Source organism: Galendromus occidentalis, unplaced genomic scaffold (assembly GCF_000255335.2).
Source record: "Galendromus occidentalis unplaced genomic scaffold, Mocc_1.1 scf7180000077441, whole genome shotgun sequence".
In the NCBI taxonomy this organism is placed as follows: domain Eukaryota; kingdom Metazoa; phylum Arthropoda; class Arachnida; order Mesostigmata; family Phytoseiidae; genus Galendromus; species Galendromus occidentalis.
In genome coordinates this window covers 143,115-168,984 of record NW_003805429.1, presented here as the reverse complement: position 1 = coordinate 168,984, position 25,870 = coordinate 143,115, and the positions used below count along the sequence as shown (strand labels likewise).

The following is a 25,870-nucleotide window of genomic DNA, read 5'->3' as shown; positions in this document are numbered from 1 at the left end:
AGTTTGTAGCAGCTCCTTATCCGCCTTTCGGAGACACGAATGAGGCAGAACATATCCGGTCGTCCTGGTGCGCAACATCTGCGGAACTCTCCGCGCCATGAGCAGAGGAAGTCCCGACAACTTTTCCTCGAAAATTTTCCCTGAGAACGGCATGATCGTCAGCCTCGCGATCTCCGTTCTCGGAGGAGTGCTGTGGTTTCGCGGTTTCCGATCATCGATTCCTGAAGCAACGGTGCGACGCTTCGCTGGTCTCTGCCGTTCCGGAGAATCACCTGTTCATACCTCTTGGGAGAGTAGCTATTCTTTTGGAAATGGTCTCCGAGCCGTCTGTTTAGATGTTCCGTCGCTGTTAGAGAATAACTCGCTCTCTCTGATACATGGCTCTAATCAGTATGACTTCCCGGACCTGGGTACTAGATTTCGGAATTTCGTGGGGACGCTAAGAGCTCCGTAAATTTCCGTGCTCAGGGGGCAATCAGAGTGTCTCCGGTCACCGAAAAATGGCGCGAGCTAGGGACCGATCTTCATGGTACATCAAGGGGTATATAAGGTTCGATTGTTTCATTCCAGAGGTAATCGGTCGCAATCATCTTCCGTCTCGAACGTCTGGAATCTCAGTGTGTGATTTGCTTTGCCTCTCTGTCCTGTCGACTGACTCCTATTCTCTGACATTTGCGCAATCGAAATTTCTCAGAGTTAGACATCATGTTGAAACACATATGGGAGCAATTTTCCGGCTTTCCAGTCGATCACCAAATGGATCAGGATCCGAAAAGTGAAGCCGAAGCGACAGAGAAGCTTCAAAAACTGAAAGACACCCCGGCAGATCAATTCGAAAAACCGGATCAGGTTGTCGGCTGGCTCATCAACTCTGTGAATCGTTACGAAATCCTGTTCTCTGCCGCTGTTCCGGTCCTATCAGCGGTGCTCTTGAAATGTTCGTTGAGCGTCGAATCGACTCTGAAAATCCTGAACTTCTACAAGAAGAATTCTCAAAAATGCAAGGGAGACCTCGCACCTCAGTACGTAGTCGCTGGCATCAGTGCGTGTGCTCTCTGCGTCGACGACGTGACAACGACTTCAGAGTCGTTATTGACTGCGATCCGACCGTCTGTATACTCCCATGAAAATACCCAGACGAATGCCATTGAGGCCCTGAAAGAGGTGGTCATTCCGAGGATGAAAACCCTCGCCGAAGCGAAACGCTACAGGGAGGCGCTCAACATGTGGAGGTCGGTTGTGAAATTCACGCGATTCGAAAAAGTTCCCACGAATGTCACAAATAAAATACTCCATGTGGCCACCATGGCTTTCAAGGAATCCGACCCTGAAATCCACATCGACGTTTTCAATTCGTGGAAGACCTTCATCGAACGTCTACCGGAGTCGACGGTCAGAAAATCGAACTACGTTTCGCTCCTACTCAACCCACTGAACCGAGTTTATCGCGACACCGAGTCCGAGACCAACGTTCACAAGTTCTCGGTATGGTGGCAACTCGTCCGCTCTCTTCGAAGTCACGCCGAGAACAATTTCGACCAGGTTGTCATGCCTTTGATCCAGAAGGTTTTCAATCTGTCCCGGAGCCAGCAAGCAAAATCCGCTTTCGATCTCCCGCAAACGACCCGTCTTGTGACTCGGGAGGCCTACGCGGTGTTCGCTCTGGTGCTCTACAGAGGTAACAATGAAATACTCAAAGAAATGAACGGCTTACACGAAAAGTTCCCGGTCAATCAGCACGTGCTCAAAGATGAGCACTTTGTGAAGCATTCAGCACTGATGCGGGAAGTCCTAGAGATAATTGTCAGCAATATTCTCGAGGGATCGTCACCGCCACCGGAAGTGTATCCGTACCTCCTCTTGAAAATACTGATTTCCAGAGCGAGCTCATTGTACGAGTCCGATGCGCACGATTTGAGCCGAGTTTTCATGAGCAATGCGATGAAATTACTGCGAGAAACGCGACTCGATCCGGAGCAGAGCCTCGGCATCTTCGGCGATCTCGCGAATGGCACGCCCCAGAAGCTGATCGTGACGGGCCATTTTGTCCCCGAGTTTGCCGAAACCCCCCTGGCGCACGTGACCGTTCACTTCATCAATCGAGTCAGCGTGACCTGCTCTCAAGGAACGGAAAATCAAAGAAAACGATTCAAGAGTCTGCTTCGAGTTCTACTGGAACGGGCGTCATCAGATTTTCTCCCATTTGCCGAGCACGTCGTCTCGAACTTCGAAGACATCGCTCCTTCGTTGGAGATCCCCATATGGCTCGAGCTCGTCGAGCGTTTGTGTGAAGTCATCGCCCACACCCATGAAGTCAACCAGGGCTCAGACTCCAAGCCCAACTTCAGTGCCATCCTGAGTTGCCTCCGGTACCCCTTCAAGTTAGTTTTTCCCACCTTCCATCTTCCATTCAATGTAGTCATCTCTGATGCGCCGCAGCATAGTCGCCTAAGAATCGCGTGATGCCCGAACTAATGACGTATTCTCAACTGATTCCAGGAAACCCCCGTGTCTGACGCAGGAAACTGTGAAGTCGTGGTCGAAGCTCTTCACTGTTTTCGCGGCAAACGCGATCCTGGTGAAAAATATTGTCCCGAATCAGCAGATCGAAGAAGTTTGCCAAATCCTTCTCGAGGAGTTGATTCTTTCTGAAAACAATCTGCATCGATTGATGCTCTACAGTCAAGCTCTGGACTCCGTGGTGCGTCAAGTGGCGTCCGAGTCCGTTCCCGACAAGAGGCCGTTGGGGAACTTGGAGTCTCTCGTCAAATGCTTGTCACACATCGCCAAGACGAGCTCTCATTTCATTTCGGACGAGAAACGACCGAAGAGCGATTCTCAGCTGTTTGTAAATGTTGTGACGATTTTCTATCACCTCATCCATACCGTTCAGGACTCGCGCGTGTGTAAGGCAATCTGCAACGCTCTCCTCCCCGACCTTCTGCAACTCTACGAGTTCACCAGGACGAGAAACATCATCCGGGAAACTTGTCTGCATCAAGTGGAAGCACCGCTGACGAATATCCTGGGACAACTCTCCGAGGAACTCGTCGCTAGAGCGGCGGCTTTCGCCGACGACAGCCAGTTCCCGACGCATATGAAGCATATCCTCAATGTGGCCGCCAGTCACTGGAAACGTAGCATCCGTGACACGTTCATCGCTTACGCAAATTCGATATCCGCGCCCGTGGTTGAAGGAGATCAATCGTCGCAGAGTTTGTCGCAATTCATCGGCGTTTCCGACGCCGTCCCTGTTTTCGCGTCCAAGGCACCCACGGTCCAGGAAAAAGCCCCGTCGGCGGTCCAGGAAAAGTCCCCAACCCCGGTGGTGAAGAGGCGAAGCTCGAGGAAGAACAGCAAGGTCGTGGAGAAAGAGGATTTCACACCGATCAAGAGCGCGAAGAAGAAGAGCATTTTCACCGAGCATCAACTCGAGAAGCAAGCCGAGTCGAAGGTGATCCCGAGCATGTACCAAGACCTATCTCAAAGCGTCGATAAGAACCCCTCGCAAACCGTCGTCGATACCGAAGTGGGTACGACAGTGACCACCAATGCGCCCGTTGTGGATGAGAACGCCAATTTCGATGTCGAGTTGAAGGCTGAGGAGAAGGACGATGTGGAAATCGTCCAGGCCCCTGAGCTCGGCAACGTTGAAGAAGATAAAAAATCATCCGCAGATAATCCGAACGTTGGTATGGAGATTGAGGGTATTCGACCGATCGAATCCCCCGATGACACCGAAGCAGCGGCTCTGCCTCCCACGGAAGGCGTGAACAACGAGAACGACGAGCCCGTTGCGAAAAAGAAGAAGCGGTTTTCTTACAACGAAGGTGATGACATGCCCGACCCTGTTGAGATAGATCAGCAGCCCAGCTCATTAGTGAAAATGGCTGAGAAAATTCAACAGCAGCAGCAGCAACAGCAGCTAGGCGACGTCGAAGGTGCTGCTTTTGAGTCGCCGATGCGAGGATTTGCTGCGCGTAAGAGGAAACTAGGTGAGAAACTATGGTCATCCCTATCCACTGATGACAACATAATTGGATTAGATACTATTGATTGGATGATGATCTGGAAGCAGGGATGTTTCGAATTTGACTGATTGTAGGAACGATTGATCTGACAGCCAGGATTCCATTCAAGGTCAAAACTTCGAGTCCCCGATCCTGATGCGGATGCCGCCGAAGAACGCATTTTTGGTAAACTCGCCGTCCTCAAGATCCCGGAAGATGCTCGAAGCCGCCCAGGCGAAACAAGGAGGCCAAACAGATATCCGGAACATGCTCGCGGGATCGACTCCACGGCATAACAAATGTTTCCCGATCCACGACAATCCTCAAGCGGCCTCACCACCCGACGATCGGCGACTGACTTTCGCTGCTCCCACGAACGGGTTCGGGGCTTCTAGTCCCCCGTCCGCTCGACGCAGTATCCTAAAGCGATTCTCCACCGGGGCCTCGGTAAAACGGGTGTCGTTCAGCAGGTCGAACGAAGTGTGTGCATTCTTGAAGAATCGTACCGCGAAATCCCTCTTCCCCCCTTTCACCGTCAAGGATGACGACAATGGTGTCGCCGTAGAAGAGACCGAAGCGTCGCCCAGGGTCGATTTGTGCGAGAAGTCTTTCTGCGAAGATCTCGAAGAGAGTCCCGAAACTGCCGAGAACGAGAACGATAGGGACGTCTCCATTTGTTCCACTATCAATAATTCTGTTCGACTGGAGTTGGAACCCGACGAGGATTCCTGTGTCAAGAAAGTCCTCTTCGATACAGACGATGCTGAGCAAGATACGAACAGGGAATCTAGCGCCGCGGACGCCGAAGTCTGCCGTGCTGATGACGAAGAGCTCATGGATGCCGAGAACGTCGTCGAAACCTCATCGCCCCAGGACGCTCAACCCTGCGGAGAGAGCTCGCCGAACGAGGCGAAAGATTCGGTGTCCGTTGAAATCCAAACCGAAGCTGCTCAGCCGCTCTCCGAGGCCAATTTGGTCGATCTGATCAGAGAGGCAGAAGGCGAGAATCGAAAGCAGGTATTGGCTCACGTTTCATCGCCTGAGTTCTTGGGCAAGATGACGAGTAACGAGAGGAATGCTTTCGCGATTAGAGTTTTCGCGAGCATAGGATTCTATGTGGCGTAACGCCGGGGAGGATTTTCTTCCGTTCGTGCCGATGCGTTTTGTTCCTATCTCACCGTCATTCTTGTCTGAACGCTCGTCTTCGGGGGAATACTTGTAAATAAGGGGTTGGACTTTGTCATATCTGGTGTTTTACGGGTGTACATGGCGGTCTATCGAGGAACGCGCCGGAAACGCTTTCACATTGTATTGAACTGCCGTGCTGTGTTTCCGTACAAAATAAGAACGGAAAAACGGAGATGTTGAATTTTATCAAGAACCGGAGTCAGACCGAGAATCTCCTCTTGTTTTACTTCTAGGCTAACGCAATTGATGATTCGAATATTCTCGGTGGGAGCGCTGAAGTTCCGTATTCAGCCGAGAATCTCCTGAGCCGATCTTGTGATGGAGCACCAAGAGTTTATAGTTCGATACTTAGTTTATAGTCCGGGATGAGGGTCGCGGGCGGAAGAATTCGAATAGCTGTGTTGATAGGAAAATGCCAGTGGGTGTCTTTCTCGACGAGTAGTTCATCTGACAGCTCATCCAAAACTCTCGTGGTGAAATTCCGATGGCCTCCAACTCGGATGCCTCTGTCCTGGAGGCTCATCGAGCTCGACGCGGCGTCTTCTGTTCGATTCTGAGCCCGTCGATGGTCGTTTATCCGCAAGGCAAGCTCCGTGAGTGAGCGTTTCAGTAGGGGCCTTGCGAGGTCATTCTCACGAGGTATTCAAAGTTTTTTGAGGTCAGAGGAAGTTATAGGTATCGAACTACGCTTGTTGCAGCCTTCAACGAATCGCTGATGTCCCCGGGCATTCCGACACCATCGGATACGACCTCGCATGCTCATAATTTCCTCCGACCCGATCATATGTAATTATTGGGTTCTGCGCGATATCACTTTCGGTCGGAGCATTCGGCTGTCGGGCCGATGAGCTATAAATGTTCGCGGCAACCCCGGAAGAACGAGTCCAGAGCTCAGGGACCCCTTAGAGACATCTTTGCCGAGGGACGACTCGCCGTCTAAGGGGCGGATCCGATGGAATACACTGCCGATTTGAAGAGGATCGACGGAGAAAGTCTTGGTAATAACTCTGATGGATCGGTTGACAAAATATGCCTCAGTCGAGGATTGGAAACTTGTTCGGGAGGGATGGAGCCGCGTGTGATGAGCCTCTTCGTGGAACACCGGCGAAAGTTTGCGAAGTCGAGAATTCTTTCAAAACAAAGCTCTTCACTTCCAGCAGTCATGGAAACCCGCCTCATTTCAGATTCCCAGAAACTTCAGAGAGTGGAGAAAGCGAGAGTCTCGCAACATCATATTGGGACGCAGATTGCGTGGAGCTCTGAATTTTCTGGGAACGCGAGTCCGTCATTCCGCATATATCTAGGTATCAGATCAGCGGGTTGTGGTACTTCCTGCTGAGAGCGTTCGAAACCACAGGCAATGCCCCCCTCCCTCCCAAGATCTCTCTCCGGGCAACAGGGCTCCAAGTTGAGGCTCATCATCATCGGTGGCTAGTCCCTTCCAAGACAATGGCGTCCCCCCCCCGAGGAATATCATGGGCCCGCATCTGCTGGAAGGACTTAAATACAATCCTCAAGCTCTGCTTCTTTCTCAAGGTCACGGACTAGGGGCTCGACACAGCGCCTCGCGGGTCGGGGAAAATTCGAAGAGTCGATCGTTCCGATGTGTAACTGCGTAGAATAAACTTTATTATTTTCGTCCAACTGATATGCTATCCAGACATACGGTTCTGCTTCAATAACTTCGACTCTGGTTTAATTCTTTATTTTCTTGCTAATCCATTTTTATTTTCTCTCGTCGAGGGCTGCGACACTGTCGCAACAGTACCATGGTTAACTTAATCGGTGTCCGCTGTGATGGTAGACTTGTACCAGTGAACAATATTACCGATAGAAGGATTTCCGTTCCAACAATTCGAAACCATCGGTTCATAGCCTGTAGGTGGAACGCTCCTCGGCACCAGTCAACGAATAACGTCGCAATCCAGCAATTATTGGGAAACACAATAACATACTCGGTGATGCGATCACATGATCATTTCACATGATCGGAACTTATTTAATCAATCTTTCAGTCAGTCGATTCGTACTCTCCAATGATATCCGCGGCTGAAACAGTGATATTCCCCTCTCCTCATCGATAAAGCCAGCAATGATAATCATTGTAACAGGTAAACATATCAGTCATCGATAACCATACGCAAACATTACAGCAACTTCCATAGTGTATTTCCCAGCGACGTCTGATTCATAGCTATGTATAATTATAATTGACCGCCATCAAATCTGTGATACTTCGAACCAGTAACTTCGAATAGAATAAAGCGCGGATAAACTCCAGAGTCGCGATAAAACCTCTGTCCTCTCGGCCTACCACGTCTTTTCGTATGGCTCCCGACATACGCTGAGTGTTGGCCATCACTCTGTTTTGATTGCCGATCCGGGCGAGTAAACATCGGGGCATTGTTCACGATTGACTCCTTCTTTTCAGAGCAATCGATTCCTATCAATTTCCAGATCGCCCCGCATCCTGATATGTCCCTACATATTCAGTCAGATATTGTCATCATTACAGTCGGAGTCGGTACGCATGGGTCAACGGCGGTGGGTGGGGCTTGATTTCGTGATACCGAACTTGATTGATCCGATGATAAATGTAGCCAATTCTCGATATGAGAAAGGAGACGATGCGGAAGAAATTCCATCAAAAGGAATGGAAGCTCCTTCTTAAAATGTAGAATAGACTGATTATCCGATCGCGCACCGGATCTGCTAGGTTTTGATTTGGCAATATCCAGCCTAAAGCCAGAACTTACGAGTTTCAGCGACTTCATGAGGGAAGCTCTCACAGGGCTCCCCCCGGGAATGTGGATTGCCTTGATATTACCTCAAGCCGATGGGAAACACAGGTATAGACTTCATTGCGATTAAGGTTCCCCAAATTGATTGGATCTCGCGTTTTGGATTAGCTTCTCGGAATGATTTTCACGATCGAATCTTGTCGAGCTCGGAGTTTCCGCTACAACAGGGTACGTCGATAACAGATGTAGTAATATTATGCCGTCTCAGCGTTGACGTCATTATTCCTAGTATTGTGGTATTAGTACAATTATTGATAATAATTGTTGTATTAGTAGTTTTAGTAATAGTAGTAGTAGAAGTAGTAGAAGAGAACTTTGAACGAAATCACTGGCATCGCCCTTGAGCATGTCAAGCTAGGGAAGATGCATATTCGCTAACGCGACAACCGAGGCCCGGGCCGTGAGCTGTCCAACAATTATTGTGGAAATTGTACCTTGTCGAGGTGAGCTGCTCTTACTAAAACAATTGAACCTCTACAGTTTTGAAAGCCATCAGTATTGGATTGTAGCGAGTCGACGTCGACCCCAACACTTCTTCGCATCTTCTTTCGTCTGAATCTCCCCTTTCGACTTCATTTCGCTCCTTCCATTCGATTCTCCTCTGATCTCATTGAGATCTTCCGAGCATCCGTACGATGGCATATGCTCGCCTTACATTCTGTACCATTCTCCTTCGCGGAAAGCACTGAGATATATATACGAGATTCTTGAAAGCTCACTTTGACCATCCATTAATCCTATCCTGGCCGATTGGACGCTGATCGTGATCGATCATCAATCGAATAATCATCACTCCGCGTCACGTTTCTTTTTGTCGCCATCGGCAGCTGGACGAGGAGACAGCGCACGTCCTCTGGCCCAGGATGAGGTGTACGACCTACTGCGCTAGCACTGCTCACCGACTACGTGTAGTTTATTTGGGTTTCTTAGAGGGTGGCTTGATCTGAGGCTTGGTGGAGAATTCTCAAGCTCCTCATGTTCACTCTCTCAACCGGTTTTTGCCCGCAGCGGGAGGAGCTCCGAATCGTCTCGGAGCTCGATTCCGGATGTTCGCCCTCGTTCCGTCTCCCAATGCATATCGGTCGTCGGGTATTGATCTCTGATGCACTAAATGTATTTCAGAGAGGCTGAGAATGTACACTGTTCTGTTTTCGAGTCGCGACCAATGATAGTATTTGCGTCGATTTGTCTAAGATGAACGTTGCTCATTGTTCCAACTGTGACAGCTCAAGTTTCTAGGTCGGTTCGGTGGATGTGGATTCGATAGCTTGATAGCGGATTCGGGTGGGCTGGAGTCATCTGGGTTTGCACCGGAGCTGCCCTTGAATTTTGCCAAAAGTCAGACTGCGTAGCTGTCCGAAAACTGCGCAATCTTCGACTGTTTTACGGTCGTTTCGACAAGAGACCACAGGTACAGGACTGCGCAAACCCATGATGCAACGACGTGCATCCATAAGAGCGGTGTTGCGTGCGGATCTGCGAAAGGCGGACTAGGGGTCGAGTCGTCGACGCCCATCGCCCACTCGTACTGGCTTGTCTGGAAAGAAAGAGAGCATTGGGAAGCGGAACTAAACGGAGCTGTGAACGAAGGGGGGGGTGCGATCTATTCGTTGGGTATATGATAGCGAGAGAGCAACTCACCTTGGTACTCCTCTTGGGGTAGTAGAGATTAGTGAGTGTGAGCATCACGAAAAGTGCCGCCCCGCAGAGCACCAAATGGAAGACGCACCATGAGTATTGAAGTTGATCAACTTCATCGAATATCTCGTCGTAGTTACGGAACTTGATCTGATCGATATCATTCGAGTGAACGTGGAGAGGTCCTCTGAGGTAGATTCTACGATAGAACCGACCCAAAACCCCGGTCGACGATGAGCATGGAGAGTGTTGGTCGTTGCGTCTGGAAGATTTCGAGTGGCTCACTTTCCGGAAGAAATTCCGCGCACCCACTCAGGGTGAAGATCGGAAGAGCTTCTCGGATTGCTCCTGCGTCGCATCAGTTCAGACTCCAGACCGAGTATGATTGGATTTGTAAATGTTGCTGTCCGCGACTCACCTCACAAGCAGGTAGAGTAGAGTACTGAAGCTGAGATACAGTCCTAAGATTAATGTGAGTCCATCCCACTGGTTCTTTCCGAACTCGCCACAAATATTGCTTCTCGATATAAGGTGGGTGAGAAACGCGAGGAAATTGAGCGTTACTGCCCCCGGCAGCAAGTTGCGACAGGGTCTACTGTGCGCGTCCGGGAAGCCTGAGATTAGGGTCATAGCAAGCACGATCAAATAGAGCGCCGTGTTCAACTTCATCATCGAGTCTTTGACGACGCACTTCGAAGCGGCCGTCGACGTCGAACTCTGCGTCGATCCCGCTTCGCTGTATCCGAATCGGGACAAGATTATGCCGCCCGAGCATAGTATAGCAAGTGCGCCCATGGTGATGATTTTTACATTGCGTCCGTTTCGTCCCAGGCAGTCTTCGTATCTGGTTGGGGAAAGAGGCGATTAAGCGAATTGAATATGAATAAATTCCAGTGAGGAATTTCCCCTCCACATCCCCATGATCCTTCATCCCCTTTTATCCTCACTTACTTATAAGCACTCTCGAGCATCACAAGGTACGCGAAGATCATGAAACCAAAACCTCCCCAAATCCCCGCGTATTTAACAATACCGATGAAAACTCCTTGGTGCAGGTGTACCCTTATCGACAGCATGATCATGCCGAACATGATGATGATCTGCAGGAGCAGGAGATAAATCTTTATATGCATTCGCTCGTTCAGTCACCCGATCGGGGGAGGCACTTTCATACGGAGACGGGGTTCTGGCTCCTATAGGACGCATCCAACATACCTTGAAGGCCCAAAACCCTTGCTGTGCCCCCGATACGATGTCTCTGGAGTTTTGGACACCTATTGTCAAGACTGCCATGACGAGATGGAAGAACGCGACGCACAACATCGTTCGGTATACGAGGAGGTATCCAGCATCCGAGCCGCAGTTTAGTGGCCAACACAGATCGAACTGCTGGTCTGCCCACTGGACTACGGCATTCGATAGCATGACGCAACACATGAAGGATATCACCGTGAAGATGGTGATGTACATGACTCGCGTGGACGTCGAACTCTTCCATGCTGCGGAGGGGGAGAGAAAAATTAAGTTACTGAGCAGTGGGAGTCCAGGCTCTCGCGCTTAACTATCTCGAAGTCTCATTTGATTCCTGGACTTTAGGTAGTGAGCATCGCTGAAGGCTCCTGTTTCGGGAAGCGTCAAGAATGCTCCTTTCGAAAAAATCCTAAAACGGGTTGTGCGGGCAATAATCCCGACTTGAATGGATTCTCGGATTCTCTGCGCCGAGAAAAAGGGAGGACCTCCCCTCTCCCCCCACTCCTCTCCAAGCGGGGAAACTCTCGGACTTGACACCTATCCAGGAAATCCCGTGACTATCCACGCATGAAATAGAATATTGTAGAGTCTTTGAGCTCAAAGCGTGACTGTGGCAGCTGGAGCGTGACTGCTGTGATTTATAGATATCGGAGGGCAAGTCGATGGCTGCCGCGGTGTAAGGAAGCTTTCAAATAATCGGTGTTGCCTCCGATTCGGGAAATCGATTTTCCTCGGAACCTATGTAGATTGTATCGGCCTCGGCGAGTTCCCGGAAAGATTAGATTCTCCCATCGACAGAGGCCCGACCGCCCGAGCGAATGGTCGCTTGCGATTCCAGAAGACGCCGGTGCCGACTCGAGAACTCAATGCTTCAGCTTGCCTACTTCAGATTCCTCGCGGGGAGAGGCGGAGCCCGCGCGGATCTTTTTTTGGCGCCGAATCTCTACCCCTCTTTTGAGGGGACTGGGAGCTATGATGGCTGCTGGTATCTCCTCCACATCGGTTCTTATATCTGGTCGATGCGTTCCGATCATGGGCCCTTTTTTCTTTCGAGATGCTTCATTAGCTATCTCCACAGGAAGTCCTCCATCGCGTAAACTCGCTACAGCCTCTGCCATTCGAGTGTGAGGTTGGGAGAGGATTCCCGATCCTCTCTCTTTTGGATTCTAAAACCCAGAACCGCTCGAATGCCGCTCGCTCGTGTCGACATTCGGTTTCTCGTACCAGCCGCCGCCCGAGCGGCCACTGAAGCGACCCAAACAGCCGATCATACATGGTGTACATCGAGCACGCAACGTTCGAAAGCTAGCGTACGAAGAGCTGCTCTCGAAAATTGTTTTGACGCTCACTCGGCCCCACGAGCTCGTTGTCATCGATGATCTCCGGTTTCCCCGACTGCTAGGTCTCGTATCGATTGACAGAAAATGGAGAATTTATCTAATTGGCGTCTTCCGACTATAGAGAATGTGTACGAAGCGGCTCATTTCGTGCTCGTTTACGGTGGATCAGCGGTGGGCTCGGTCGTCCTTCTGATGGTGTTGATCGGCATAGGTGAGTTGTCATGCAAACCACAGTTCACGAGGGAGCTTTTTCTGTCAAGAGGTTTTCTGTGGAGATCGGGGAATATTCTCAGTCTCTGACCAAAGCCACGGTCTTCTGTGGACAGAAAGTCCGAAGCGTCATTCCTCTAGATCGCACGTCTCTCGAGCTGACAGGGTGAACTCTTGTTCAACCTTTCTAATAGCCATCTGATTGAATTGACCTTGGCTTGGCGTCACGACTACATCCGTTGATTTGAAAATATGAAAGTGTTCTGCACACCGAGCCGAACCATGTCATGTGTGAGCGGCCTTCGGAATGTAAGGCTTTGTTCGAAAACTGCATTGAAACGTCTCGTCGAGTCTGCTTAGATGTCTCGAGGAGTTATTTACAATGCGCCAGGGATCGGAACAATCACACCTGATATCTGAAAAGTATCTTGCGATATGCATCGGTCGAAAGTGTGTTGCGACGCTCCTCGATGACACGAACTTTCGGGCGGTAATCGAACCCGAAGTCTTTAGCGTCGTGAATGCGACCCGACCGAGGTCGGTATATCGATAGAGGTCGCGAACTACGTATCCCGGGGGAATGGCAACTTTATTGCGTGTCAGTCCCGCCGAGGAATCCATTCGGAAGCTTAAGAGGCGGAGGCTCTTCCTCGTTCCTCATTTCGAGGGATCAAGTCGCAATAAATCTCGTGGTGGTCGCGACCTCTGGAACGAACCCGCCGTCGGGAAGGCAACCAGGGAAAGGCGAAGTTCAGTTCCGAACCTTTCACGACAGTTCCCGGAGACTCTTGCTCTGTCGTGGAGCTTGTATGACTTTCCTCGGTACGTCGTCGATTTTCTCCGACTGAGATACTCCATTACAAGATGCCCCTTCGACTGGGAAGGATCGCAACGATTCCTCTACTCCTCGAAAAAGCCCCACCCCCGACGTTCCGTTGACGCTCCCGAAAATCAGGCGGTGCGCGGTGATATCTCAGGTTCATTCTCCTAATGGGGATCTTGGAGCAGACTGGGCTGGATCTTTGATCCGTCCGGAATCAACCACTGAAGTTTCCTCGTGTCGGTCAGATCGTGGTGCATTCCTTCGACAAGAATTGTCGAGTGCAACCTGTGGGCGCACCTCTGTGTAGCGGACCTACCTCGACAAGGAAGGAAAATAATATTCTCGCAGAAAGTCCCGGACTATGAGTTGACTCCCTTATCCCGGAAATAGGTTTTCCTAGCCTAGAAGCATTTGAGGCTCCACGGAGGGGGAGAAACATGGAGATCCGAGAAAAGAGATGAGAATCTTGTTTTGAAAACGGAGAAAAAAAAATAAAGTACGCTTTCGTCCTCAGGCTGGATGGGGATTTGGAGAATGTTCTTGTCGCGCTTCAAATTCGTACGGGAATTCGTCGACGGAAATGGAAATGCATCGGCTGAAAGCAGCAACAGATCGGGCCCGATACGGCCCCCGCGGAGAAGGCAAAGAGCCGAACAGTAGAATGCTCCCAGCCATCGTCCTCAACGTCACGAAGAGCCAAAAATGTGGCGGGATCTGTTTGTGAGCCGCGTTTTGCAATGGGTCCGAGAGATCTGATCTACAGAACTTGTTCCTGCTCCCTGAGCTATACGAGGCAGGCAATCCTACTAGAGCCGACGTTATGATCTGTAACCCTTTGTGTGTTGGAAGAGCGGACATCCTTCGAGACCGTGGTAAATAAGTTTTTTTTTCACCAAATAAATTAGATAGATCGGCCATCGCCAAACTCTGTTTTCTGTTCGTCCCGAGAGGGAGTGCGATCCAAGCGAAAATCCCTGCGTTCAGAAATTTTCTCTAGGCACTTGAGGCCTTAGTGAGAGACATGAGTCCGATCGATAAAGTTGCCCGACGCGAGAACAATCCACAAGGAGAGGCTTGAACGCCTCCTGGGTGAGAATGAGAGAATCGAATTCGTCGCTCGAAGCGGGACTCTTCTTTACTACGGTGAAGAGTCATTCCGGGGCGTAATCAGAATCCATTCAAATGTTCGCTATATTTGGAAGCAGCTCCGCGGCGAGAACGAGACCCTGGCGGAACGGTAGCTTCACCATAGACTCCCTAATTAGGAACCAAATCTAAATTCGTGAGTCAATTTCGACCCGACCCACACATCCAGCATCATGTAGAGGGAGTTACGGCGGAATCGTATATTCCTCAAAAGGTCCGAGCCAGAGCCCGCTGATCCTTGATGGCATCAGTTGAGGCAAGGTTCTTCGTCCAGACAGTGAAGTAGGCTCTTTTCAGGGAATTACCGACCCCGAATTCGAAACTTCCGGGGCTCGAACCGCGGTGAATATCCTCTCCCTCTGTAGAGCCTTTTGTCATACGTTTCATTTATCGGGGAAGGTCGTCATCCGCGATCGATTGCGTCAAGGAATTTCGGATTCCCCTGCTCTGTGTGCAGTTCGGGAGCAGGATTCCATCCGACCCGAATCGCTCAAGTGTCCAAGAGGAATAGCGGCATTTTCCGATGTGGACATCCCCCCTTCGGAGTTGACAAATAGATCTGCCTGCAATTGGAGCCAACTCCGCCGAGGGAAGTCGAGCTGGGTTATCCGTTGTCGCACTGCTCACGCGTCGGAAGAGATCGAGCTCATTGGCTCGCAAGGCCGAATGATTTCTCCGGGGAAGGGGGATCTGCCGAGCGTGATGAGGGCGTGGGCTATGCGTGTTCAATCTTCATGAATGACCACCGTCATATCGGATGTCAACGCAGGACGAGATACCATGACCACAAACAATGAATTCGTCTACGCGGAGCTCGTTATTGCCTCTCGAAAGCTCAAAACAGGCAAAGCAGGCAGGAAGACGTTTGCGCCCCGCATCGGACTTCGGAGCTGCAACACGGTCGAGAGTTGGGAGGAATCGTCGAGAGAGTCGGAGCTCGCTCGAAAGGGATACTGGAGACGAATTCTGTGTTCTTTAAATAGTGCCTAATTTACATGGAGGATCAAGCGTCCTCGTCGATCATCGGCGCTACGGCTGGAATTCGGGTCTGGAGACGTCCGCCAGAGTCTCACGAGCGACAAAATTGGGCTAACCGAGGGATATAGCGAGCAGCTCGTGAAGATCCGCACGCTTCTGAACTCACCTGGCCATGTTACGCAGCAGTGGGGTATCGAGGCGGGCCCAAAGAAGCATCGAATGCAAGGATGAACCATAGCACTGGAGCTCACATGTCGAATGCTTCAAACGGCACGTTTCAATCGGATCTAATTCAGCTTGTCGTTAATGAAGGACATCTGCACCCTCCCCTGAAGCAAAGGTGGTCATTGAGGAGGCATGGTGAAAATTTTCTAGCATTGTTCTCATCCTGGAACACTAACAACAAGAGAAGGACTACCCGACCTGTGTTAAGGATTCAGGAGTGGCGAGGGTGCTCCAGGGGGCGCTCGCGACCCTGCTCCCCTCCTCCTCGGCCAAGAGCAGAAGAACACGTAGAGCGCACAAGTAAATGGAATCTTCAACAAGCTTATGGCTTCGCTTGAGCCCCATCCCCCAAGCCTGACGATTCCCGCTCGTTAGTCGGGAAACTCGTCGACGCAGGTAGTCACCCCCCGGAGCCTTCCACAGGGTGGACGAGTTTCAGAAACTCTTGAAACAACACATAGATTCTCGTCCCGCGATGTCGTCAACGTCCCCGGGCGAGTGATCTGACTGAGATAATTCAGCGTAGACTTTCCTCGCCTATGCAGTGGGAGAGACGTCGGAGACTATAGCAAAGGATGGTGGAGATGCACCGTTTCGAGAAAACCTCGTTTGGAGTACATCTGTTGGAGGAGGAGAAATCTAAAAAAATTGAGTTTTACGTAAGAGCCACCCAGCGTGACTTTGGATCAGCCGCAGGAAGAGTGAAGGTCCTCGGGGGAAATCAACGTCTTCTTCCGCGGGAGGTCAGGGATTCGCGACGATCATATCGAAGACAGCGACACGAGCTGAGCTTAATGATGGTGATCTCATGAATATGCAGGAAAATTGTGACCTGTTCCGTTGCATAATTGAGCGTCCGCCAGCGTCGATCCCCCACCGTTCTTCGGTCGATCCGGAACGTCCTCCTCGTACCCAGGCCTATGCTGTCCATTCTTTCTTTCTCTCCGGGGCCAAGAGTTTCGGAGTCTCGCAATGAGGTAGGCTCGGGCAGCAGCCAAAGTGTCAGCTTCGCATCAAACTTCGTCGCATGGTCGTTGGTTTTTTCAGCAGGAGCCAAAAGCAGAAATCTGACAGGTCAGCTCGGGAAGCAAACACTCAGGCATGATGACGGACAGGAGACCAGGCTCTGCAGGAAACAACTACCACAGCTCCCGCTCGCTCTCTTCCCTCATGTCTATCTCCCTTCGATGTATGATATATCGGGAAGAAAGAGCCCGAGGGCATCTTGTCGACTTGCCTCTACTTGTAGTGTCCGGGTTCGACGCTCACTCTTAGCATCCTTGGCTTGCGCGTCGGCGGATGGCGGTTTGAGAGTCTTTTATGCGCCCCTCCTATAGAATGGCTGCGCCTCGTCCTCGGCATCGTCCTCTTTAGTCGCCATGCGCGACGGCTCCGTAGACGTCCGGTGGTCTGTCTCTGCCTTTCCGGAATCCATCGCTCGCGCAGCGGAATGGTCATTCCTCTGACTCGTGATTCTCTACGACAGCTGCAAGAATCTCCCGCGACCGAGGGAGGAGTGTACCGGGGTTCCCTTGGCCCTTCCCGTGAGTGAGTGTCTACCTCCTTCTGTAAGGGGAGGACGGTGCCTGACGTAGCCTAAGATTCAGACTCGTGTTTGATGTGGATCAAGTTTTTATTGTTTATAGCTCAAGTTCCAGTACTCTGATGATGAATGCTCCTGCCTAATTTGTGTAGTGCATCCTCTTGGTAATGAATCATTCAACACTCAGCCACCTAGTTAGGACTCTTATTTCTTTCTTAACAAGCATCTAGCTAGTTGGATGTTAGATTCGAGGCTCTGATATTTCAGACCCGATAACATTGCTCTTTCGATCAACGATAGCCATGATTTTCCCCAAACGAATCTCGGGCTTTCCCCAACACATGCGAGCTCCCAGGAATTTTCCCCAGAAGTTCATTCAGCCTCGAGAATTTCTGCTTTGAATTTCTTCCATATTTTCGATTTCCGGATCCTGTGTGCCCCTTTGGAATGTCTCCATCTATCCGATAGGATCCCAGTCTTGATATCATACTTTCTCACTCAAGGACACGGCATTTTCCCTCTGCGGGCCGAATTCTGAGCTGCGATTCTCTTCAGCATAAACTTCAGCTCCGTCGAACGGCAGAGCATCCCGCCGGACTGCGAGCGAATACCTCTCGTCCCGCTGTTCCCAGACGAACAAATGTTCTTGCTCCGACCATCCTCGATGGGCTCCTCAAACGCGGAGCTTGATATGAGCGACAAGCCGTGGGTCGATCTTTGCTTTCCTCGCTCGCTAGAGATTTCCGAGATCGTGTGGCAGACTGTGCCGTCAAGCTCAACATCAGCTCCTTCCATAATCACTACTATCAATCTCGGAGCTCGTTCCGTCTCACCTCTCATCAATCACTTTGAAAAGTGTCGCAACCTCGACCGAAAGTCGCCGTCGGCGCGAAGCAAGACAGACCTGAACACTCTCGCAACAGAGTTGACAGAAAGTACATGGTTTAAGACATCGGTTTCGGCTAGGTTCTTTCTCAATAGCACTATTACTTTTCACGGTAGTACTCGCTCTCCTAATTACAATGTTATCATGATCATCGCCGATACAATACTCAAGCTCCATCCATGGCTCTATGTACGCATGCTTCAGGGGGCATAATAAAGTGTGTCGGGATGAGTCTCCTGAGATTAGTTTTCGTTATTTCTCTTATGTACATCAATTCCGAGAGCTGCACGGATCAATTCCGTAGGACACACCGAGTGGAGTGCAGACTGATGCCTGACAAAGCCTCCCCCCCTCCGGGAGCAAGAGACTACCCTCTCACCTACTGGCTTGTCGACTTGGGGAAGGTAGCTTCGATTTTCCTCTGAGCTGGGAGCATAATGTAACGGTTTTCGAGGTTGCAAATACAATCATCATCACTCTCGGACTACGCATAATATTTCTCTATCATAAGCATGATATCGTCGAAGTTCTACTTAATGAGGTACTTCGTTTCGTCATCGTTATCAGCAGTCTTCAGCGCAAACCAACTAATTCTGGAGAGACGGGTTCCAGTATCAATCGATCGACCGATCCTCACCAACACTCTCCCAAGTCATGTGTACGACTTTCTTTCTCGCCGACTTCCGACTTGATCATTGAATTCGAGCCGATCACCCGAATCGGCTCATAATTCGAGCTGACTTCAACATCACCAATCAATGAACGAATGGCTCATGAATGCTTCAGAGACCGGAAAATAACTCCGATACTCGGTGTCCTCCCCAAATTCAACGCCGTCGATAAAATTCTTGAGATGATACAACATAACGCTTAAGACTGTCCAACTAATTCCGTGTGAGTCCACAGTTCCCGCTCTTGTGGGTAGCTCCGAATCTCGATCTACCAGCATCCCCTCTGTGGACCTGATTTTCGCCTTCTTGAAGATTTTCATCGCGAGTTTTCCCATATTTTCAGTTTGTCCAGATTGACAATCGATTCGGTTCCGGCATTTAGGCGTGGTCTGGAACGACTTTTCCGAAACGCTCGCAGAGGAGTGCGCTACATGAGTCGCGGAAAAATCTTCGAGGAAGCCTTCCTCCGCCATGCGCGAAGGGATGCTGGATTCGTTCGGGCCAAATCGAAAGACAGTTGTCAAACATCCGGGTGTCTTGCTGCGGCTCGAGAAAATTAATGATTGTTGTTGAGGCGACTCCTTCATGCCAATCATCATTCATAACGACTCGGAATCAGGCTGAATAATTAGCCCGTGGTCGCGATGCCAGCAGCTTCGGACCCAGCCTGGGAAAATCGATGCGAACATTGCCCAGCAATCTTCCGTCGTCTCATCCCGGACTACAGACAGTTCATGAGCCTCGAATTATCAACGAGTCTGTATCCGAATCACAATGCTCTCTGATCTTGTGGAGAACTAGTCTCCAAGGGCGAAGCTCCATGTTCCCATCGCTTCTGGATTCCTCCGGACGCTTCCGATCACCATTGTCGTGGACGAATGCCCAACATATTCAATTTCGGTCAGATCTTCCTGTACGCGACTCGCTCTAGCCATTCTTTTCCCGATTCTGTTTGGAAAATTATAACAGTATAACATTATTCGACCACTTCAGGAATCTCCACAGCGAGATCGGGTGATTGTGATGCGGTAATCTCATTCATCAACTGTCGGATAGTCATAAAATCAACATTTGCGACGAAAACACTTCCCGCTCGCGGCCGAGCATCAACCGAACAGATGCGGCGGGTTCTACTTCACTTAAGCCTCGAGCATGCATCGATGCCCAAGATATCTTGACGCTCGTCCCCTCTATCCGCGAACGTTCCATTCGCCTCTTTCTGCTTTTTCAGGTCACTGGCTCTAAATTATTGTCTAATGACGCAGCAGTCTCTCAGGGGAATTCCGCCGGCTACGGGTGGAAACCACATCGAGACAAAACGAATTCTGTCCCCCTTCAAACTTTCAAACTAAATAGATCACTCGGTATCTTATATCGACTAGTTCGGCCCCGACACAGTGCAATTCGCGAACTGATATTATTCACCGGCTCAAACAACCCTCACGAAACCAGTTGTTGCCGATAAGGAAATGATATTAATTATTAGATATAACTCCTGTCCTCTTCAGGAGATGCTCCTTTCAGACAAAAAATATCACAAACTCGTAGCGGCAACGAGAAGCGTCGTTAGCGGAATGGGCACCAAATGGATTCTCCGCCTCACGAAAGTCTTAAGATGAGACGGATTACGATAAATTCCTGCGAGCTGCGCGAGATTTTAAAAGGGAGAATCTTGCGAACTTCGATCGCATCAGTGCAACACAGAATCCTCCCGCTATCTCGACCGTTCTGACGATCAGCCTTTGAACGAATTATCCGAGGATACTTAATCGCTTAAATCGACGGCTGCTCGATTCAAGTGCAAGGATTAATCCTCTTCGGTTGTATCAGAGTTCGCTAGAAGGCGGCTTACTGTTGTCCTCTGAAGAACGAATCGGGATCCTCTACGGAGGGGATTCTTCTCGCGTCCGATGACGTCGACTAGCAGCGAATCGATAATAATCGAAAACGTCGCCCGGAAAGAGTGGAGAGAAATAAGCTGATTCTGCGGCGGCGTCCGCTGCTGCTCGGAGTATGGAATCTGAATTCGGCATTTTCAGGCAACAGGGAGCCACAGAGCTCAATGCCTGGAATGCCGCATCGGATGAATGCAGGGTTTGGCCCGCGCTTTGTTTCGAAGGTTCGCTCTTCCACGCTAACGCAGATTCGTCTTGCGATCTGCGAAGCTAAGTCGCTCTCTGTCGGACTGACTGAATAGTTTGGGCTCAATAGAACGGCTGCTTCCGAAGAAGGAGGTAGTGGGTAATATCTCTAAACGCTTCCTCGACAACTATCGTAGCTGCTGCTGCGGTAGCGGCTGCTGAAGCTAGCGTTGGATGGAGGAAATCGTAGATCTAGGCGCTGCTGGAATGATCTTCCGGATCAGTTTCTTCGCCTTTGCTGCGCGGGGACGACGGTACCTTGAGCAGCGCCGATGGCACAGCCATAGAGCCTGGGTCACTTGCCTTATGACTCCATCGAGGCACCCGGAGGGTCGTCCCTCCACAACTGTCTTCAGCAACGCCTTCTGCGTCCACCTGCGGGAAAGGAAGTCCAACGGTCAACGATGCCGCCGTCGACGTCGTCGAACTCGGGCCGTCGCTCGGAGGCGATTTCTGGGGAGCAGAGGGAAAATCATCTCGATCGCACTCACCGCAATGTACTCCGAACTGACGGATGGCGACGAGAACGCGCTCTCGCCTTTCTCGGCCAGTTGTCCAAACGCCGAATTCGCTCCGCTTGCCACCACACTCGAGGCGTGAGAGCTCGGAGTCAGCGAATGGAGATCACTGGTTGAGTGCGAGTGCCGGCCACTGAACGCTGGAGACGGTGGGTTGGCCGCGACGGAATCGTCGTCCGACGTGGCCTCTGGTTTCGAAGAGCTTTGAGCCGACTTCGCGCCTCGGCTACCGCGTCGCTTCTGGGACTCACGGAGGTCACAGGAACTTCCTGGAAAGCGATCACAATTCTCAGAACAGATCGTCGGGCGGAACGGCGTAGAGAAGTTCGGATGGGACGATAAATCGATCCAAAACGAACAGAGAGGGAGATGGAAGAACCGCGGATTCATGCGCCGGATTCCTCGGTTCGGGGTTTTGGCCCTCCCTCGACCCCCTCGTGTCTATCTGTCAAGTCGACCTTGGGTTTCGAACGGTTCCGAACGCGATAGACCGTCTTTTGAGCGTAGAGAGTCGGCCGGGATAGCGGAATACTCGGTAGATAGTCGGTCAGGACTGCGAATTTCGTGCTCTCGTCCCCGTCAAGGGATCGCAAATCTCCTCGTGCGCCCTCCCCTCACAACCCCTTTGGGTGAGTCCGGACCTCCGAGGGATCGGAGAATCGCCAAACGCCGCCCAATGATTGCTGGGTTTTCCTGACGGAGGCATCGAACGCGAGCTATTTTATCCCCGAATCGCTGCTCAAGATTTCTGCCTGAAACATTCGCTCGTCGGAACTGGAGAGCATGCGGATAATGGAATGTCAGTTCATGATTGGGTCAAGATGTGGGAGGACTTTCAGCAGACGAGGTGGATTCGCGTGATGCATTCCGGTTAAACATCCCAGAGCGACGACCTACGGACGATGCTGCTAGGGAGGTATATTCAAGGAGGCGTGCGAGGCGCTTCCCCCAGATCGGCTCGTGAAGCGGAGACTGAAGTTACCTGAGAGCCTTCTCGAAGGCTGGTTGGTTGCCTGCCTTCCGGAGGGCTGATTATTGGTGCTTGGTAGGGGTGATTGCTGTTGTGATTCAGTGACTGTGCTGCACTGACGGGGTGGACATGAACAGACTAACGGACCTACAGACCAATCTCGTGTTCATTGTCAAGTGAGGCAGTACCGGCGCGGCGGATCTAACTCTCGATACTATTGCAGAGTGAATTATCCTTCTCCTCCTCCTCCTCCTTGTTCATTCCCCCAGTCGAAGGACTCGCTTGCGGCGAGACGTCAATATTCGACGTATCGTCCGCCCATCGTGCCTCCATTCTCCTGAGCATTCAACTCACGAACGGTCATCCAAAGAATCACACACACAACGATGTTCTCTCGAGAGCTTCTAGGTTCCAGTGTTGTATCGTCTACGGAGGTCTGGTGCTTGACAACGTGATACTCTGTGCGTAGGATCAAGGACAACGGCCGCATTGCACCCGACGAATTTCGCGAATGAACGTACCTGAAGCTTTGGTATAGAGAACTAGAGCGCCAGTCGATGGCAACAATGTCGTGACCTGCTGAGGCGGCGACGGTCTCTGGCTCTCCGGCTTTTTGCGCGTGGAAGCCCCGAAATGGAAGAAGCGCTTTCGGTGGCCCTGAATCTGAGGTTTGGAAACGAGCGTCAGAATGTCTTCGGACAGGATTGGATTCGAAGGGTCATTTCTCAGATTGAGCATTTCCCTCTTACTCCTCTCTATAGAGTATTCCTCCCTAAGAATCGAGAGCTTTATCCCTGTGGGTCACTGACCTGAAGATTGGATGCTTTATGCAAGAGATTGTTGAAATGTTCGCTCCGTAGAAAGCGCGGATACGTGTCGGTCTGCATGAGCGTGTACGCGTGCTGTTGAGCGTGCTCGAACGTGTATCGTGTCGGTTTCTTCATTGCTTCCATGGTGATTTCCATCGTTGCAGAGTCGAGGTTCACCTCACAAGCCGCACCAGAGGCGAGATATTCGCTGCAACACGTTTGAGTTCCGAATTATCGAGAAATCCTCAATTTCACGTGCTGATACGCATCTGGACTTTGAACTCGAATAATTGAGTATTTTCGCGATTTTTGACCCTTGGCCGCTGATATACGGGACACTCACTCGTGTATAGCTTGTACTTTCTGGGCAATGTTGGACGGTGATCCTTTCTTTAGCTTTTGAACGGCTTTCCAGAATAGGATGTTCTCATGGGAGTATTCCTTCCGGAGATAGATCTCGAACTCCTGGAAGCCCCTGGGATCGGACAACAACTCCTCGATGCTCAGGGTCCACCGTTTGAGCCGGCGCTCCGTTGGGGTCTCACACCTAATCGAGAGCTCAATCATTAAAAATGGTAATCAATGAATATTATCAATGATTGTATCGGATGACCGGAATCCTTTTCTCGGATTCATAGGAATATCCCCATCTTCTCCCACCATATACGATGGAGGAAATAATCCCGACACAAATAACTCGGGGAATCAGAGCTCTTCTCGAATACAATATCCCGAACTCCTTTTCACTCCTCCCCAGGTGCACCAAAACTTTCAACGGACCCTGATTTGAGGGACACTCGATGGGCACGGACCGATTGCTCGTTCTCGGACAAGCCTATGGGGTCTTCGATTTCAAGTAATTCGTCGGATCCGATAACGGACTTTCGGATATGATAGAATGATTTCCAGGCCTCGGTCCTACCTCCTCCCATGATAATCGGATTATCGCCTATGACCTATGACAACGGACCCATTCTTTTGAGAAGGAAATTCGGGAGCGATAGCCAATTGGATGAATTGAGAGGTTCCTCGCCCTTGTGCGCGTCCTTAAAAGAGCTGCAGCGCTGTTTCCGATGATTTTCACGTTCCATCACGATTAAGAACCCATCATCGGATCAAACGGACTTCGGATAGAACGGGCCGCTTCAGCCGGTTCCTCTTGGTCCGTTATAACGAGGTATGGAGAATATTCATTCGGTCGCATCCCATAAGATAGAATTGCTTAGGTGTCAGATTGAGGAGGTTGAGAAGCACACTCACTGCGCGCTTTCGATGAGCCAGAACGAATGATCGTCTGAAACCCATGGATTCGAGGGCAGTGTCGACGACAGGAAAGCGTCGAATTCTCGATAATCGTCGCAGCGTTGCCATAGGGTGCTTTTGTTTCGAGACTTCATGAGGTTTCGTTTCAATATTTCAATCTGACGCTTGAGTTGCTCAACGGTCTTCTTGCGCGGTCCCCGCCGGCTGGGGACGGGACATCTTTCGAGACAGCTCTGGACTCCAGGCGGCGGACGATGGATGCGCCAATACGCTCTTTCCTGAGATGAACTTATCACTTTATCGTGCTTTTTGCGATCCTTCGTTTGCCTGCAAGAAGATAGCCAGTGAAACTCGCGGATCCGACGACGCCGACGTCGGTAGGGAATATCGATTCGAATCTCAGCGATCGATCGCACGGCTCCGCTCGGTTTCAACGAAAACGGTCGAGAGCGGTACATTGATACGTACGCGATGGAATCTTCGGCTTGCTGACAGAGATTATCCCACTTTGCGGCGAGCAACTTCTTTAATCGTTGTAGCGCTTCTTGCTCATAGTCCTCGAGAGAACTCTTCTGTTTGTTCTTCAGATGACGTTTCAGCAGGTATAAAGCGTAATCCGCGTTGTCCGGTGTACTTCTCGCAGGCCAGAACAAGGGCGACTGGAATCTGCGGGAAAGCCGTCCATCAAATCCGAGAGAGCGCCTCGATCTCGTCCGCAAATACGTGGCAATAAACTGTGAAGATGTCGATCAATATCCCTACGATGGCATGACGACCATAGCCTGTCGGAGCTCTGCTCGTACCTGTACAAGGTTGAGTCGTCTTTGATGGTGTATGTTTTGGCGTTTTCACCGACCGGGAAAAAATAGCCAAACTGGCAAAGCAGATTGCCGATATGCAGAGCCTCTTGTGCCACGGGCCCCGACTGATCTTCGATGTCCAGGTTGTCCATGATCCACTCGACGACATCATACCCTACGAACGCGAAGGGGATGGACGTGAGGAAAAGTTTCTGGGAGCGTAAGGGGACGCCCAACTCCGGGTGTTGCATCTCCAGGATCAGCCGCTCCATCTGTAACAGCAGCGAGGATGAAAGGTTGGCTTACGATTACCGTCAGCGACAAAAACTGACCGGCGGTGTTTTTCCCTGCATTGCGCTCTGATACCTCACTGCCTACCAGCCGAGCCTCTCACTCCCCTTCCCCAATGTTGCTCTAATCCTACCATTCTCTTCCCGAAGTTCCAATCTCTTCCTTTTTTACATCAATCGTCCACATTGGTCCACGATCCCTCCATCCCTAATCCTTCGGATTTTTCTCTTCTTGGAAGAACGCTGGCTCACCTTGTAGAAGCATGGCTCAATGTAGAAATCCTCGAGGGTGTAGGTTGTGAAATTCGCGGGGAAATTCGGTGAGTTCGGCGGTCGCTGAGGAGGTGGCGCTAAAGTGGGCGATGGCGA

The 25,870-nt window shown here is 50.8% G+C and overlaps 3 protein-coding genes across 3 annotated transcripts; 1 reads left to right on the top strand and 2 right to left on the bottom strand.

Moving 5' to 3' along the window:
• The first annotated feature begins 756 nt into the window (after nucleotides 1-756).
• Nucleotides 757-5,135, top strand: LOC100908168 (uncharacterized). Its single transcript, XM_003743239.1, has 3 exons — nucleotides 757-2,381; nucleotides 2,500-3,995; nucleotides 4,141-5,135. Exons 1-3 carry the CDS (start codon nucleotides 757-759, stop codon nucleotides 5,133-5,135), a joined length of 4,116 nt encoding a protein of 1,371 aa, XP_003743287.1.
• A 4,203-nt stretch (nucleotides 5,136-9,338) lies between these two features.
• LOC100908030 (probable serine incorporator) lies at nucleotides 9,339-15,621 on the bottom strand. The gene is made up of 6 exons (XM_003743238.2): nucleotides 15,552-15,621; nucleotides 10,853-11,136; nucleotides 10,589-10,737; nucleotides 10,056-10,481; nucleotides 9,641-9,899; nucleotides 9,339-9,536 (listed from the first exon to the last, which is right to left on the bottom strand). Exons 1-6 carry the CDS (start codon nucleotides 15,619-15,621, stop codon nucleotides 9,339-9,341), a joined length of 1,386 nt encoding a protein of 461 aa, XP_003743286.2.
• Nucleotides 15,622-21,043: 5,422 nt separating this feature from the next.
• Nucleotides 21,044-25,870, bottom strand: LOC100907889 (regulator of G-protein signaling 7). The gene is made up of 9 exons (XM_029111456.1): nucleotides 25,754-25,870; nucleotides 25,215-25,483; nucleotides 24,880-25,077; nucleotides 24,409-24,738; nucleotides 23,492-23,695; nucleotides 23,149-23,356; nucleotides 22,861-23,002; nucleotides 21,343-21,638; nucleotides 21,044-21,226 (listed from the first exon to the last, which is right to left on the bottom strand). The coding sequence occupies exons 2-9, from the start codon at nucleotides 25,481-25,483 to the stop codon at nucleotides 21,044-21,046; spliced, it is 1,830 nt and encodes a 609-aa protein (XP_028967289.1). The 5' UTR covers nucleotides 25,754-25,870.

What these genes read in the sequence shown, in the direction of transcription:
- LOC100908168 (XM_003743239.1), top strand. Translation starts at nt 757, where the DNA reads ATGGATCAGGATCCGAAAAGTGAAGCCGAAGCGACAGAGAAGCTTCAA. An exon ending in TGCCTCCGGTACCCCTTCAA is followed by an intron (nt 2,382 to 2,499) that starts GTTAGTTTTTCC and finishes AACTGATTCCAG; the next exon opens with GAAACCCCCGTGTCTGACGC. An exon ending in TGCGCGTAAGAGGAAACTAG is followed by an intron (nt 3,996 to 4,140) that starts GTGAGAAACTAT and finishes ATTCCATTCAAG; the next exon opens with GTCAAAACTTCGAGTCCCCG.
- LOC100908030 (XM_003743238.2), bottom strand. Translation starts at nt 15,621, where the DNA reads ATGGTTCATCCTTGCATTCGATGCTTCTTTGGGCCCGCCTCGATACCC. An exon ending in CTGCTGCGTAACATGGCCAG is followed by an intron (nt 11,137 to 15,551) that starts GTGAGTTCAGAA and finishes CCCCCTCCGCAG; the next exon opens with CATGGAAGAGTTCGACGTCC. An exon ending in CTACTCTACCTGCTTGTGAG is followed by an intron (nt 9,900 to 10,055) that starts GTGAGTCGCGGA and finishes GAAATCTTCCAG; the next exon opens with ACGCAACGACCAACACTCTC.
- LOC100907889 (XM_029111456.1), bottom strand. Translation starts at nt 25,483, where the DNA reads ATGGAGCGGCTGATCCTGGAGATGCAACACCCGGAGTTGGGCGTCCCC. An exon ending in TGGCTCATCGAAAGCGCGCA is followed by an intron (nt 23,696 to 24,408) that starts GTGAGTGTGCTT and finishes GCTCTCGATTAG; the next exon opens with GTGTGAGACCCCAACGGAGC. An exon ending in AAAGTACAAGCTATACACGA is followed by an intron (nt 23,357 to 23,491) that starts GTGAGTGTCCCG and finishes AACGTGTTGCAG; the next exon opens with CGAATATCTCGCCTCTGGTG.